At 47.3% G+C, this 16,520-nt stretch overlaps 2 protein-coding genes across 2 annotated transcripts in view; both read left to right on the top strand.

The window, feature by feature from the left end:
- LOC105277337 (tubulin polyglutamylase TTLL4) overlaps window positions 1–14,673 on the top strand; it is a 130,449-nt gene extending 115,776 nt beyond the window's left edge. Inside the window, exons 4-6 of the mRNA XM_011335618.3 lie at window positions 11,032–11,091; window positions 12,428–13,517; window positions 13,794–14,673. Of these exons, the coding sequence (XP_011333920.2) occupies window positions 12,439–13,517; window positions 13,794–14,382 (1,668 nt within the window). The 5' untranslated portion in view covers window positions 11,032–11,091; window positions 12,428–12,438 and the 3' untranslated portion in view covers window positions 14,383–14,673. The remainder of the gene's footprint in view (window positions 1–11,031; window positions 11,092–12,427; window positions 13,518–13,793) is intronic.
- On the top strand, window positions 6,830–8,249 carry LOC105277336 (enhancer of split mbeta protein). Its single transcript, XM_011335617.3, has one exon. It carries the CDS (start codon window positions 7,148–7,150, stop codon window positions 7,769–7,771), a length of 624 nt encoding a protein of 207 aa, XP_011333919.1. The 5' UTR covers window positions 6,830–7,147; the 3' UTR covers window positions 7,772–8,249.
- Window positions 14,674–16,520: the final 1,847 nt, after the last annotated feature.

Here is a 16,520-nt window from a genome sequence, read left to right on the forward strand (position 1 = left end):
TCTTTATTATAGCCGAGAATATTACGTATCGATGGATACCGCAGAATGGCGGGATCGTAAGATGCGGATGACTGAAAGTGTGCCTCGTGCTGCGGCGATACGCACAGCGAGATCCGTGACGATCAAGAGTGGCGTAGTAATTATCTCGCCCGCATCAAGGAGGAATCATTTTGAAGTTCTTTTGCATCTTCCTGGCAAATGCGGAGAAATTGTTTTTATAAACGAAAGAACGTACATACACATTATCGGCCGGATCGAATATTTCTCAAGTAAATAGATAAAGATTTGCCAACACGTGACAAAACACAACTACGTGGAGCTACTCAGCAACAAGTTGTAAAGTTGAACGGAACGTCGCTTTCATTCCGCGACTTCGTGTCGAATGAGCACAATCGAATGGTGATTTTCAATGAGATGAATTCTCCGGCAATAACGTTGGCGAGCTTCGTTCGCACTTTCGTCTATCCGAGGGAACGTGAGGTTTCATGTATAACCGCCGCTTTACCCGAGAAACCATACACAGTCTAAGTTCTTGAAGCTCGCACAGTAGTACTTAAGGATTAATAGCCTGCTAATTTTTCTTCCTCCGTCGCGCGTATGGTGTAATTATTCAAATTGCATCGTGGGGGAGAAAGAGAGGAAATTCCGCGGCGAATTCCCTCGTCCGGGGGAGCGTGAAGGAGACGTGGAAAAAGTTCGGCAAAAAGATGGAAAAGTGACGGACGTTGCCGCCGGCGACTGACGTTAGAATAAATGCAGCGTGCGACGTGGACAGCATTGCAAGAAGAGATCATGGAGCGGCCGCGTGCGAGAGACGAAAGGGTGGTAAGATGAAGATAAACAAGTGAACGCCCGTTCGCGAAATGCGGGCGAGATTGCGCCGCGCCGCATCTCTTCGCGCGAAGACAAGAAGAAACAAGAAGCGCGCGACGATAAATCGCAAAAGCACGAGGGAAGAGAAATCCGCTTCGCGCAATTTGCGCGGATAACGTAATCCAAGCGCAGCCAAGTCGCTCGGGAGATGCGGGCGAGGTCGCGACGCGTATAAATTAAGCAGGAGCAAATTTGATTTCTTCATCGAACTTACAATTAGTGGAAGCGCGAAGGATTCTGCAAGACGCCGAGGACGCATCACGCAATGTGGACGGGGGGTTTGTTAATCGCGACATGCGTTAATCCAGGATGCGGGATTTCAACGCGCGGTAATTGGAACGAGCCTTGGCGCAGCCTCGTAAAAGACCGAAGTACGCTTTTAACATGCGAACTGTATCCTCGCTAATTTTATGGGAGGCGCAAGCATGTAATCGGCACAGTAATGAGACGTTTAACGAGACACTTCGCTCGGCGACTTTTGCCGAAAGAGAGAATCGCAGAGAGGGGGCAAGCCGGAGGAAACGCGAGGACATCTTGATAATCACAGGATTGAGAAATATATGTACAAGTCGTCGCGTCGTCGCGCTCGGCGCAATTTGCGTGCGCGCGCAAAAACCGTAAAATCGCGCGGCGTACATAATGAAACGCGTAACACGGAATTTACGATCGACTCACGGACTGTCGGGGGAACGTTCTCCGGTGATCTCTCGGTGCGCGAGAGCTCGGAATCGCGTTACTACCACCGGTCTCGCGACCTACTCCAAGGATGCGTGATTCACGGCGAGGAGGCGCGAGAAGCTCGCCGAAGGAGGAAAGATGAGGTAGCTCGTGAAGGAGGGAAGAGAACAACGCCGTCGGCGTCGCAGGGTGCCTGCGCGCGCGAGATGCGGGCAACAATGTGGCCCGTGCTGCTGCACAATAGCCTACGCATTATGTGCGCAACGCGGCTACGCGGGGGAAGCGAAAGAGTGCTCTAAGGTTACATTACCGGCCCGTAGCCTCCTCTTCTCACAAAGAGGACTCGGAGCTCACACAACTCGCACAATGCAATCACGACGAAGAGGAGCGCTCGCGCGCGCGTCACGCCGCACCTTCAGTGTGTACGTACACACCTCGCGCACACGTACGCGCAATGCGCCACGCTCGTGTGCACCGAGCTAGCGATGGGATAGAACTGCGATCGTGTCGAAATCCGGAGGATGATCGATCTGTGATACAAAGACCCACGGAAAGCAATATTGCATTTTGTTTGTGTAACAAAACAAACTACTGTACTGCGAAATTTATAAAATCGTGGAGTATTAAGCTATTGATTTGTTGATTATAAACTTTTAAGAAGATATGAGATTATAAAGCAGATTTTTTCGGAGGTAATTCTTTTAAAAGCGGCTCGTTGCATCGTAAATTTGCTGAACAGAAGAATTCATTGTACAGAATGATTCAAGCAACAATAAATAAAACGGCAGGTCATCATATCAATTGCAGGCTAAATAAATTTCCGATGTACGAGTCGCGTTATCGTGCACCATCCCTTTCATCCGTGGGACAAGCATTCGAACTCGATTGGTTACGACAATTCACCTTCTATTAATAGACAATAAAATTGCGGTCGCATTTTCGAGCTCGCGATCTTGTCGATCCCATCGCTGCGCGCACGCGATCCGTTGCAACGCGTGTTTTCACGTGGTGGGATCCGGAGCTGCCAGGCCTGAGAACATTCCCACGTTCCGTAGCACGAGCCAAGAGTATACAACCGGAAGAATTTCGGAGGCAAGGCTACCCATTCTGCGCCGAGAAAGAGAGAGACGCCGAGACGGACGAGAACGCCGCGAACAAGGGAACGGCGAGAGACGCTGGAGGGAGGATAGGGGTAGATAACGGACGGGGCGAGAAGGAGCTCGATGATGGCGCAACGGAAGAGGAAGGAGAGGCGTACGAGACCACGGAAGTGTTTCGTATACCAGCGTATATGAATTAGCATCGGTGAGGTAACCTCGTGCTTTTTCTCTCGCGGAGACGGGGGTTCGACGAGGAGGAGGACGAGGAAATTTGAACCTGCCAAGGGCGGGGCACGAGGAAAAAGAGGAGGAGGAGGAGAAGGTCGAAGAGCATCGCACAGCGAGAAAGACTCCCCCAAAGAGGTTCGGGTTCCGGTAAATATTGCTGTTGCTCGGTGCGGCAAGATCGGAGGGGGGGAGGGAGAAGGAGGTAGATCATTGTTTTAGCCTGGAGAGATGCATCGCTTGTTCACTTGTACTCGCATCGCTTCGCGAGAAAGTGCAGGCAAGCGGGCGGGGGATGGATCCATGATAATTCACCGGTCCGTGATAATTCACGCGACTCCGCTGATATGGATTGATAATAAATTATACGCCGCGATATCGGGACGGGCCCGCCGGCTCGAATTATTTCCTGGAATACCGTTCCGTGTTTTCTCGCGAGGCGAAACCGCATGCACCGATTATTGTTTCGCGCCGCACATTTATTACACATATACACGATCGTTCGTTGCGTATTTTGCCTGAGGGGTAATCATTGTTCCATCTTGAATGAAAACGATTGCTTGTTGTTATTTTTCCGTAGCAGTTGCAACGTCCGTTACAATTACCGTACATTGTGATTGTTTAACGTAATAAGTGCCACTTACGCTTATAGTTGCGCTCTTACAAATACTTATATTATTTTGACGTTCTTTGGTTTTGTTTCATTTATTGGCACGTTTGTTTGCGTTGCATTTTATTATCACTGTAGAGCAGACAACTTACGCACTGTCAATTAAGCATTCCACAGCGGAGTTAAAGCCACATAACACTACTTAAAAATAAAATTACTACGCAAAAAGAAACGAGTGTGAGATGTTAGATCTATGCATCCTACGTTATAAAGTTTCCTCCCTCCTGCGACTGAATTTATTTAATAACACGAATTATAAAGCGATTCCATCCACTTATACTATTATTAATATCACGTAATAGCAACCCTTGGATTCGCACAGCTTTCGCTTGTTACTGCATTAATTCCGTGCTGCGTTTACCTGATATCAGGACGTTATGACGTTACACGTGTTCGCCGGATGCAGAATCTCATAGATGTCCAGGGCGTTTTTGGGAACCCCGCAATTTAATAATCTTATAGTTAATTAATACATCCGGCAGAGTTTGTTGCGCTCGATGGCTGGAGATATCGACGTAACGTTAACGCGCGCGCACAAGCGGATCCGTGGCGGCTCACCGCGCGCGTATCTCCGCGCGCGGGGTTAAAGACTTCCTCGGTTCCCCTCGGCGAAGGAGGAAGCGCGCGATTTGCCGCGGGTCGGCCGGCAAAAAATCCATCATCGCGTACCCAGAAACGAATTATACGAACTTCATCGTCGGGGATCACGTAGAGACACGTGAGCTGCCGAGCGGATCCGGCCGCGGGAGTATCAACATTTCATCCTCGCCGCGTCGACGAAGCCGGCTCTCCGCGGGCGTAACGAGTTGTTAACGCGGGGCAATAATATGTACCCGGTGTCCCGCGGGTAGCGCCGCGTCGGCGCGGATAAGGCTCGTTTCGCCCGGGCTTAACAGGCGTACACCGCAGCATCCGGCTCGTACGACCAATCAGTGTAATTATCCTACCGGTCTTCTACCGGCGTGCGCGCGCTCGCTCCTGCCTTATTTTCGTCCGTCCGACGTGCTCGCCGCGCAAAAACTACGGCTACGAAGCGGAGAGGATAGATTGATGTATATTGATAAATGGGCAGAGATATCACGAGAGAGAAAGGGAGACAGAGAGAAGCGTTTGAATACATGGGAGAGTAGACTCGTAATCGCGTATCTGTGCTCGGACAAGCGCGACGAGAGGGTTAATTATAAGCACGTGACACTGAGCGGACCGACGATGAATTTTGTTGAAAAGATATCACGGAAAATGATGGTGCTCGTTAATACCCTGGGTCGCGTCTCGTCGTGGAACATTATGCACGCCCGAGGATCGTGCTCGGTGATATCTCGTGCGGCTTTGTTGCCGCGACGAGCGATCCTGAAATATTATCTCCCAACTCTCGCCGCTATCCTCCTGCGGACAGTTTATGGCAGGTAACGTCCGCTGCCACGATCGACGACAGACTTATCTTCTGCCGCAGATCCTTACTTATTACAGAGACATTACGGCGAGGCCTCCGTTCGAGGGTCTTCTTGATAGTCCCCTTCTCCTCGGAGAATCAGCGGCTCGACAAAATTCCACTAGTATCGCTCCGCCGTAGCCATCGTATCTCGGACAGATCGTCAATTAAGCGTCGACCACGTACCCGAGGGAGCAGATTTTTTTAACGAAGGCGACACGTCGTAGCAATATCCGGATTGCCTCCGAGGAGACTAGCTGCTTTTGCGTTTAGACCCAAGGGCTCGTAAATACTCGGGCCGGCCCACTCGAGGCCTTGTTTGGGGTATCGGCTTCCAAGAGGGCTAAACACCTCGTTAAGTCCCGCAAGCGAGGCCTGTCCGGCTCCGAGAATGGGCGGATCATTAAGATCGTACGTTTATAATTCAAAACATCGGCTCCTGGAGCCGCTCGATTGCACATCTTGGAACCGGTTGTCGAAAACCCTCAGCAAACCCGTCTAATGTCGGACTAATAATGTCGAGCGGAACATGCAAAATTCCTCCAGCCGCGCTAATCTTTTAAGCAGGAAGAGATCATAGGTCATCTGTATTCAGAGAATATTTGGGGAACTGGATATGTATGGGCAGGGGATGTTCAATTCTTCCGCGAGCAAAAAGTAACTTGATTGGATATGGATATTGGATAGTCGGACCTTCTTTTTTCGTGTATCACAAAATCTCAACGAACACTTAAATTGTTAATAATTTAGTGTCATTTTACAATGATTAGATAGGAGAAAGCATCCATTTAGTACGTACTGATTAAACTTATTGATTTCGTGTAGATACAATTGAACAAATCTCTTAATCTCATCGAACAATCGCGATGGTATCAACACGAGGAGACGGCACCGGCGCGATATTGATTTCCATTATGCCACGCGAAGAAGAATGCGGACTGGTCCAGCCACGGCGCGACATCGTCCGCCAAGCAGTGATTCACCCTGAAGAGAATGTTACCGACACGCGCGCATGGTGCACGTGCACCATGTCGGCGGCAGATCCGGTGAATCAACAAGTGTCGACCCCCAGAGTGCTCATGTATATTAGATCCTTATAAACACTTTTTTAAGATCTTTATGCTTTACTTAAAGTTCAAGTAACGCACGAGGAGCCATATTTACAAGGGGATAAGATGTATCCTTCAGATACTCTATCCCTTAGATAATTTATGTAGATGAATTATTTCTCTCATGTTTATTCAGGAGTCATACAATTTCGCTTCAAGTTGAAGCTCGCACGCGCGATCTTGAGGCGCGACTTAACGCTGCATCGCAAGGCGAGTCGAAAATATCCAGAATTTTTTTACTCGTCACTCGTGCCCTCCCGAAGCAACGAGTGTCCGTTACAGATCCATTCATGATAATCCCGACCTCTCTCGCGCGATCGCGCTCGCGCCGCTCGGGCGCGCGACGGATCGCGCGAGTCGTCCTCGTGCTGGTCGCACGTCGTGGCGTGTGCTCTCCTCTTCGCGCTCCCTCCGCGTCGTTTAGGGCCAACGTGCAGGTGTGCTCTCGGTGAGCGAGGTGTCCCTTCCCGCGCGCGCGAGCACGCTCTTCGCTCGCAAGGAGGGCTCCCCTCTCGGCCCGGCAGGCGTCAAGCGGCACAGAACCTGTGCAGGCCCCAACAGGCCCCCCGATCTGTGGGAACGCTCCGGCCCGCGAGCTTCCCACGATACGCCACGGCTGCTGGCTGGCTGGCTATGCACGCGGGCTGCAGGGTTCACCACCGTGCCCCTCGGACCCCTCCGTAGTCCAGTCGAGGGGCGCAGGGCGACGGTGACTGGTGGGGAACCGAGCGGCGTATAAATGCCTGGTTGTGCCCCACCAGCTCTCAGAACCGTCACGAGCACGTCACGGATTCAGACGCACTCTCGGCACTCCGAGACCCAGCGAGCGCACTCGAGCAAGCGAAGTGATACACACGACAAACGCGTTCTCGATCGTGTACGTCAACATTCATCAGAGCTCTCCAACGGTGACACCCGTGGGACACCGCGGATCTCCTGGAGCTCGACATCGACGTCGATCGGTGGATCAAGATAGATCGGCACTTTCTCCTTCTGGGGACTTTCGGTTACTCCTTGTTTTGTGACCAGTGATAACGCGACGGTACAGCGAAGTGTGATCATGTCACCGCACACGAGCTACACTCCAGTCAGTGGCATGGAGTACGAGGAGCCGGTGTCGCGCACCTATCAGTACCGCAAGGTGATGAAGCCGATGCTGGAGCGCAAACGCCGTGCCCGCATCAACCGTTGCCTGGACGAGCTGAAGGATCTGATGGTGACCGCACTGCAGGCCGAGGGCGAGAACGTGGCGAAACTGGAGAAGGCGGACATCCTTGAACTGACGGTGCGTCACTTGCACACGCTACGCGCCGCCAGACGACTCACGCTCACGCCGGAGAACAGCTACGCCGATCGATTCCGCGACGGCTTCACCCAGTGTGCCCAGGAGGTGTCGACCTTCCTGTCGACGCCAGTCGCCGCGGCGGTGCATCCCACAGCCGGTGCCCAGCTCATGCGACATCTCGGTGGCTGCTTGCGACGACTGGAAGGCCCAGCCGGCGCCAAACACGCGGTCACCGCGACGACTACGACAACGGCATCGGCGACGAAGACCACTCAGGTGCCAACCGGACAGACAAACGTGCCCCAGAACGTGTACACACCCCCGCAGAGTCCTGTCAGTGTTGCGAGTTCTTCCGGAGAGTCCTCCGAATCCAGCAACGCGGTCTGGCGACCCTGGTGATGCGGCATTACGCATACTCAGTGATGATGAACATCCGAGATCTCCGGAACGGACGGCCGAGATGATCGAGACGGACGATTCCCACGTGATGAAAGGTCTTTCCTTTGACGACGTCGAGAGGTGGAAAACGACGGATTATATTGTCTTCCAAATATTATAACACTTGCGAGACCTCGTTAAAGAACTTTGAGAATGTTAAGGACTTTAACTCGCAACGTGGTTGATTCTGTCGTATTGTACATAGGTGATAAAGCTTTAAGTGAAAGAGGGATAGAGAAGAAAGAGAGACTTCTGTGATAGGGTTCCATTTTGTACCTGAGATGACTATTTTCTCGTAAAATATAGCAACTCTATTATATAGATGTTAACTTGTTATGTTTAAGAACCATTTTCAACGCGAATAGCGTTTCTTGGCATTTCTGTTGAGGCCTTCGGGCCGCACGACGATCATCAATAAATGTCTTGTTTCAATGACAAATGATGTCAATCAATCATTACCCACAATACACGCACATCCTTATATCCCATATTAATTCTCCCGCAACGGCGGAATCGAATAAGCAGCTTTATTGCTTTTATATATAAAATTTATGTTTATAGAAATAACTGGTAATATGTTGCATTTTGTATCATCAATTTGGCTTAACTCAACTGTACTTTTGAACTTTGCACTATGAACAAATTTTGGTGGTAATCGAAATATACAGTAACAATTTTATTTAAGATTATTTTTGCAATTGAGAAAAACTATCTATCTAATTTATAAATAAAAGAAGTATGGCTGATTCTAAAATACTTATTACAAAGTTTATATAAAATAAAGTTGTACATGTGTATGCGCTTTGTAAACTTTCTTCACTGTGTAATAAATTTATCAAAATAATTGGACGATGAGAAAACATCTGTCATTGATCGTAGCTCTTCATGAAAGGATAACTTTTCTCTGTCACGGATTTATTCTACTTTTTCATAGATTTTGCATTCAGGTCTAAGTGCAACTATGAATACAATGATACATATGCACCGTTTTTGCACCATGTGTGTCGTCGTGAAACTTACCGCGGAACTTACGGTGGATGTGCAAGCAAAATCAAGCCGCGCATAAATTGCATGCCGGAGGGAGGGAGAGGCGACAGGGCGCTACACAGCAAGTCACCTTCGGTGCATGCAAGAGTCGACAATGCATTGCCGGCGGCTTTAATCGCGCCGTGCGACGCTGTAAGAACCTGTCACCTGCCGTCGCCATACGGACACGATGCCCGGAGGTGACGAAACTGACACATGAATATTAATGCACCATACGTGGCTTAATACGCGAGCCGAACTTTCTTGCAGCCCGAATCTTAAAATACATTTTAATCAATTTTCGCTGTTTCTCCACGGGCATCGGGAGCGCACTGCGCACAATCGCGCCGCTCCGCGCGCGCTTATACATAACATGGAGAACGTATAATATTATAATTTTACCCTCGGCGTTCTCACGCCGATCCACTCTGCCGCGTGAACTGAATTTTTTTTTGTTCTCATTGATATGTCCGATTTCTCCGACGTTGATTAGCGCACCGGCCGGAATTGATGGAATAATCCGTCTTTTTTGCCGATCCAAACAGAAAGAGAAAGAGAGGGAATTCGCGGCGAGCGTGAAGAGCGCTCGAAAAGTCATCGATCAATCGCGCTGATCAATGGGCGCGACGCTTTCACACTTTTTCGAGGCTTCCGTTCTGCCTGCTCCTGAAGAGCATCGGGCTAATTTGATTTTACGTAAGTGGGACGTGCGGCAAAAGAACATTGGCTGATTCTTCTGCACGGTGCCCGTCTTACTTTCCGATTAATGCATACCTGACTGTGCTCCGCTGAGCGCACGATCGATAACGAGTATTTAATTGCCACACGGTGGTCGGCATATTTGCTTAACATGCGTTTCGTGGCGGCGAATTAATCGACAACTCGCGCTTTTTATATCGGCGTCCGCGTGCTTGCACGTCTGCTGCGGCATCCTGGTATCAATCATCGCGATTATCGCACTGTTTCTGTCTGCGCATTACGCTGCTAGCACGCACAAAATGTACGTTATGGAAAACACGTATGGCAAGCTCCAACTTCAAGTATTCTGCGCAGTTTTCGATTTTTGTATATTTCTGATCTTGCAGTCGATATACCTCGTTGAAAGATTCGGAGAATTACTATTTTGCGTGGCATTTTTATCATCGGTAATAACGACTGTTCCTCTTCTTATCATCAGTAATGAGGGCTGTTATGAAAATAACCAGAAGATTGCCGCGAATTACGCATTTCAGGAAAAACGTCAATTGGACAGTAAGACGAACAACGTTGTCTCTAGGATAAGACCATAAATTACACTGCAATTTGACCTTCCCTTTCTCTCCCTCTCGCTGCTCGACTGTACATACTGCTCGAAAGTACATCGTCCCTTTGAAAGTATCGCGCGGTAAAAAGTATCAATCGTCTCGCATGCGAACCAGGATGAGCCTACCAGTTTCTCATTCAAGCGCAATACGCGATTGACAGGCGCGCACTATTCGCGTGCGAGAGATTGCGCTCGCAATTATCGAGATACACGAGCCCGGTCGTTGACTCGCGACGCTTAAATGCAGCGACACTGAACGACGCTATGGAAATACTCGGCGAAAATATTTTTCACAAGTATGCTGAGTGAACAGGTGCACGTCAGAATATTAAAAAGTAAGCCATATCAATGAAAATCGGCAGCTATCGTTAGACGTTTTCGCTCTACTCGCTCCTTTATCAGGCTTCTTTCATTTATGATATTGCATAAAATCACGGAAGAGGTAATCGATATGATGAACACGTTTGGCGCAAAGTGAGATACGTTAACGCAAAATGCAATCCTTGGAGAAACATAAAATCGAGCGTTCAACAACGTTCGGCGACCGTTCGGCATTGATAAATAAGCGGTCTTCGAATTGACTCGTAAGTCACACGTGATAGTTTATCGAAATGTAAATTATTGTTGCATGGTGTAAATTCCTGTTATTTCTTCGCGGTGATACGGTACTTATCCTCACGATTTCACAATTACATCGGCGGAACCCGCGCCTTTTACGATCCGCGTCATTATCGGCCGTGTTTTCGCGTGCGGCTAAAGTGTTTCTCCCACGAGTTCATGTAACACAAGGAAACGTTAATTGCCGCAGCGCGCACAGGGAACATCCGAAGATACTACCCATTACGATCTTCCGACAATTACAATAATTTGCAAATCAATTTGTTTGTTCCAGGTGCTTGCGGCCGCATCGTCATAATGCTGGCAGCTGCTGGCGTTTAAACAATTCGGATTGGTACGTGTGTCTTTTCTTTGGAACATGTTATTTCTTCCTCGCAATGTCGCGACACGTTTGAATTGCACGTTCAAGTATTTGACGCTTGTATTAACGCATTTATGCGTGTACGTTGATGCGTCTGCGATGCATCATTCGATTCAGGCGGATCGGTTTCCCTCGTGGTCACGATCGTCATTGTTGTTGAACAGAAACCGCTTAGCGATGGTGATAATGACATCTTATCGCTTTACACTCGCAGCATTCGACTTTGTTATCGCGAGAGTCGATTTTTATCGAATTTCGACGTCACTCTTTGACGTATAATTCTTTAACCATATTTGGAAAATACTTTTATTCAAGTATTCTGAGGAATACGAGCTGATTGTCCCTCATTTCTGAGAAAAGCGTTGCATCAATACTTTGAAACATGTAATCAAGATTATCTAAAGCATGCTTTAATAACTGTACTACCTTTGCGTAATGTAAAATATATTTTTTTAATAATAATCAACGTGAAAACTATCTCTTATCTAGAGTAGAGATCTTGCGCTGCCAACTTACTTGCTTTGAACAGAATTCTAGGTAGAACGTAGTGACAGATTGCCGGGAGAAAATATTTCTGCGAAAATTTCGATTGACTCAACATAAGCCGCCGGCAAAATTGAATTTTAATCGAGTTTTACGTGTCACTCTACTTGGTGCCACGACAACAAGCAAATCGGTTCTCTGCAGCTGCTTGTTTTGCTAATAATTACATGCAGTTACATGCGCGACAATATATTCATAACATACACAAGTACCGGCCGCTGCTCGTGGTCCTCCTTAATTATAACTTTCAACGAAATTTGTTACATTTGACGTTGTAATCGATTGGTGAAAAATCCTCATCATATAGCCCATTTATAACGATCAGAACGATGTTATGATCACGTGGGAAGATAATAATTATCCAGCGTTCATTACATTACATATCGAGTTTAACCGATCGTAACGAACTTCTCGACAAGCCGCGACACGTGTTTATCACGGGCGACACTGACAGTTCCGCTGATCGCATATGCTTAAGAACGGTATCTGTACCGTATTAACGGTATTTGCCAGTACTCATTTAATTGTTTAAACACGTTCGCGCGCGATGGCAGCGACAAGCCGACGTGATTCCGCGTCCCTTAATTACGCGTGATGGCGTGATGTACGAAAATTATGTCAGTTTGTTTGCGCCATCGTTATTATTCGGAGCGACGTTTCTCAAAAGATGGAGATGTCAAAACCACTAACGTAGAAGACACCAGATCTGTCAATAATCGGACTCTCACACGCTCCTCAACAAATCCTTTTGTCCCGTCTGTTACAGACTATTCAAAAATGGACGTAATCGCATATAATCAACACGACACTAGCAGCATCGCGAGCAGCTCCGATAGCACTGAGACTCAATACGACGAAGAGAGCGTGCCTGACATCGATGTCGACCTGCTGTCGAGCAACACTAAGCAACAGAACAAATTACCCTTCCGCAGAAGTTTATTTGACAATGTGGCGCCCTACGTTGTCTTTCACTCGTTCGACTGCAAGTTCGACACAGCCCTGCCACGCGAGGTGACGAAGCACATGAAGTGGTATCTTAGCACCATCACGCCATCATTAGTGCGTCGTACCGTGCAAAATTCCGGGTATCGACTGATGAAGAATGGTCGGAATTGGTGTAGTACCTGGGGCAAGCACATGAGCTCCGCCTGTTTCAAAACACTGAGAGAATCCCAAAAAATCAACCACTTTCCTGGGACTTTTCAGATCGGTCGGAAGGATCGACTGTCGCGTAACATTAGCCGGATGATGGTGAAGTACGGCAAGCGGGAGTTCGGCTTCGTGCCGCGCACCTACGTGCTACCTCAGGATCTGCGTGTCTTTCGTCAAGTATGGGAGAAGAACGGCGGCAAGGAAAAGTGGATCATCAAGCCGCCGGCGTCCGCGCGCGGCACCGGCATCCGCGTGGTTCACCGCTGGTCCCAGATACCAAAGAAACGCGCCGTCGTCGTTCAGCAATACCTCTCGCAACCGATGCTGATACGCGACGCCAAGTTCGATCTGCGTCTCTACGTGCTCGTCACCAGCTTCAATCCACTCAAGATCTACATGTATCCGGATGGCCTCGTGCGTTTTGCATCTGTCAAGTATAATGACGACATCAACTACCTCAGCGACCGCTTCATGCACCTCACCAACTATAGCATCAACAAGACCAGCGCGACTTACACCAACAGCGACTGCGCGGACTCTCGTACTGGACATAAGTGGACTTTGAGGAGCCTGTGGTCATACCTTGAGCAGGAAAATGTGAACGTGGCAAAGATGCGGGCATCGATAAAGGATATTATCATCAAGACGATGATAGCAGGCGAGTCTCCTATCACCACTCTAACCAGGACCAATACAACCTCGAGGTGAGAAAAAACATTTACATGTTACTTACTTTGTGTTACTTTATTCTTTATTAGAATCCATTGTTTAATACACAGCCGTAATACGTAACAATTGATTAGATTTGAATCGATAAGTAAATGTCCATAGGTTTTCCAATTATATTCTTTGAGCTCTTCTCTAAAATAAGATTAATGTAAGATGCTCGTTTTTAATGGTTTTCGTGCATTATAATTAATGCGTGTCTCTTTGAATGTTCGACCGTTATTTTTCATTTACGTATCTTATCAAATTTCAAGGTATACTTGTTACGAGCTTTTCGGTATCGATATCATACTGGACAAGAATCTAAGGCCGTGGTTGCTCGAGGTGAACATATCACCATCCCTGCAGTCTTCCTCGCCGCTTGACGTCGCCGTCAAGGGGCCCCTCATTAAGGATGTCTTCAATATAGTCGGATTCCAATTGCCCGCATGCATACCGGCAGAGGATGTCGAGAAACTAACCCAAAGATATCAGTTAGATTCGGTGTGCCAAGATTATAGATTGCACCGGACCACCCTCAGCTATCAGGAGCGACACAAGCAGTCTTCGTATGCGAACTTGAGAAATCGGGAGGACTATCTTGACGAGATAATCGACGATCTCACGCCTGACGACGTTCGACAGCTGATCACGTACGAGGACGAGCTCACGCAGTTGGGCAGATTCGAAAGGATTTTTCCCACCACTACCAGTCACCAGTACTTGCAATATTTTGACGTGCCTAGATACTACAACATGTTGTTTGACGCATGGGAGGCCAAGTACGGTGATAATCGTGAAGAAGGGATCTCCCGATTGCAGAAACTATGCAAGACCAAGTATCACCTGGAACAAGTCTTTTAGATAGCACCTAAATATCTCGCCTGTCCCGGACGTTTTACGCCACTGTTTACGCCAATAGCATCAGTGATCAAAAAAGACGTGGAATTGCGACAACGTTCTCATTGTCGATGTTCTAATTGTAGAGGATTCGATTTGTTTTGTATGTCAGGTGCACTGTATTACATACGGGTAAACGTACATTTCCACGTCCGCTAGCTCGTCACGAGCTAGGTTTATTATGTGCCTTTTCCACGGTTGTACGAATTTATTTTATTGTACGAAATCTTGTCTTTAATAAAACATTTTGCATTACGCACGGAATTATTACGCTGCGATACCAACCATCCTCTTTCCCTTATTCGAAATTGTGTAGTGTAAATCATAATCTTAAAGAGTATTATTATTAGGCAATTTAATTCCAAAGTGCAACTCGTTATTAAGGAGTCTAATTCTGAATAAAATTTTATATTTAAAATTCAAAGTATTAAAATTTGTTGCATTTTGTATATTACACAATATCAGATATCGTAAACAAGTTCCAGGTAGCGCTGGATTGATTTCAAGCGCGTAAAACTGATAAGTAAGATAATTAAGTATTATTTATGTTTTTCTTGCGATGACGTTCAATGCAAAAATCGCTCTCGTAAAAAGTGGGGTCCGCGCTGAACACGTCATCCATCATTCACATTAATAAAATAATTACGTCGCAATGTATCTTTGATGCACACGATTGCCTCAACCTCGATTCTTCGATCATCATAAGTTCTTCGAAATCATTCGTGAACATTGCAAAAAGTGCATTATTGGCAAAAACTTGTAAATTAAATGATAAGGGGGGCGAGTGAGTATTGATATAGCGTGTCCCGAAGAAAAGGTGCGCTTGCACTTAACGGTGCCAAATTATCGACAAGTCATCCTACCGAGAACGACGTTCGAGATGTTCGCATATGTCGAAATTATCGAACGCCTAATGACGACTTTTACCAAGTCTGACCGACGTCGGCCGCGATAATAAAGAAATATCAAAGCTGCCGATGGTGCGCGCGAGTTCTCTGAGCTGATGCGCCGATACCATGTATAATTTTCGTCAACAGGAGCAGGGCGAGGCCGGTAAGACATCTGCTGCGATAGCACGTAGGAAGGAAACGTTCCTTGATCGATTTATTGAGCAATGCTAGAATTTGTGACTTCACAGAATCTTAATTTCGTAACGAGCAAAAGCACACAAGGGTGTTAAAAGATACCTGGCATAAACCTGAAGCGTAAGATTGAAGTTCTACTGATATCTTCACGCGATAATGATTACTTCAGAGTCCGAGTACTCGTTTGGAATTTTGGTTACTTGTAGCTGCACGCATTCTGAATGTTTGCTCACGAGCATCCGGAGATAAAGTCGCGGGCACGCCATGATATGAACCGTCACTAATCCGAACAGTTTCACGGCTATAAAAACCGCGCCGGGTTTAATAAATCCGTACTGACAATTTAATGTCTCTATTGTGGCCGCGACAGTCGGCGGTACCGACAACTGCGCTTGATTAAGTTAATACGAAAGGGGACCAGATTTCTTCGCTTCCGCCCTTTAAATTCAATTACTAGTACTGTCCGGCTACCCCGTCACTTAAAACGTCATATATCAGTTTTGTCTGGAGGAAGTACGATCCGTGATAGAACGACCAGACCAATTGTCTTCAGAAGCGACGTATGGTTTGAGATGTGCGGTTTGATCCGGTCAGATTTAAAGACAATTAACCCTTTGCATCGCGATAATTCAACACTCGAAACCGTAGCACACCATACGCTGGAGAAATATCTTTTCTTGCAACAGATATGGACAATACAAATGATTCTTCGTATTAAATTAATTCGTGAGCAACTGAAAAATAGACGCACAGGATTTCTGTGTCACTTTTTATGACTTCTCGTTATATCTCACATCAACATGCGCTCTCTTGGGGAAAAATGTAATCCCAATAATAACCGATAAAAAATACTGTAATTACGTTTTGAACACGTGAATGCCAAACTGTCGGCTTCGGATTTCGGAAGCAAAGTTACTCGTGGGCGACTTACGTGGTGCCGGAGTACGGGGTACCCTAGCGTCGTTTGGAGACAATGGGCTCCGCTCAGTGCCACGACGGTCAATGAATTGATATCGT

Source organism: Ooceraea biroi, chromosome 9 (genome assembly GCF_003672135.1).
Source record: "Ooceraea biroi isolate clonal line C1 chromosome 9, Obir_v5.4, whole genome shotgun sequence".
Classification (NCBI taxonomy): Eukaryota; Metazoa; Arthropoda; class Insecta; order Hymenoptera; family Formicidae; genus Ooceraea; species Ooceraea biroi.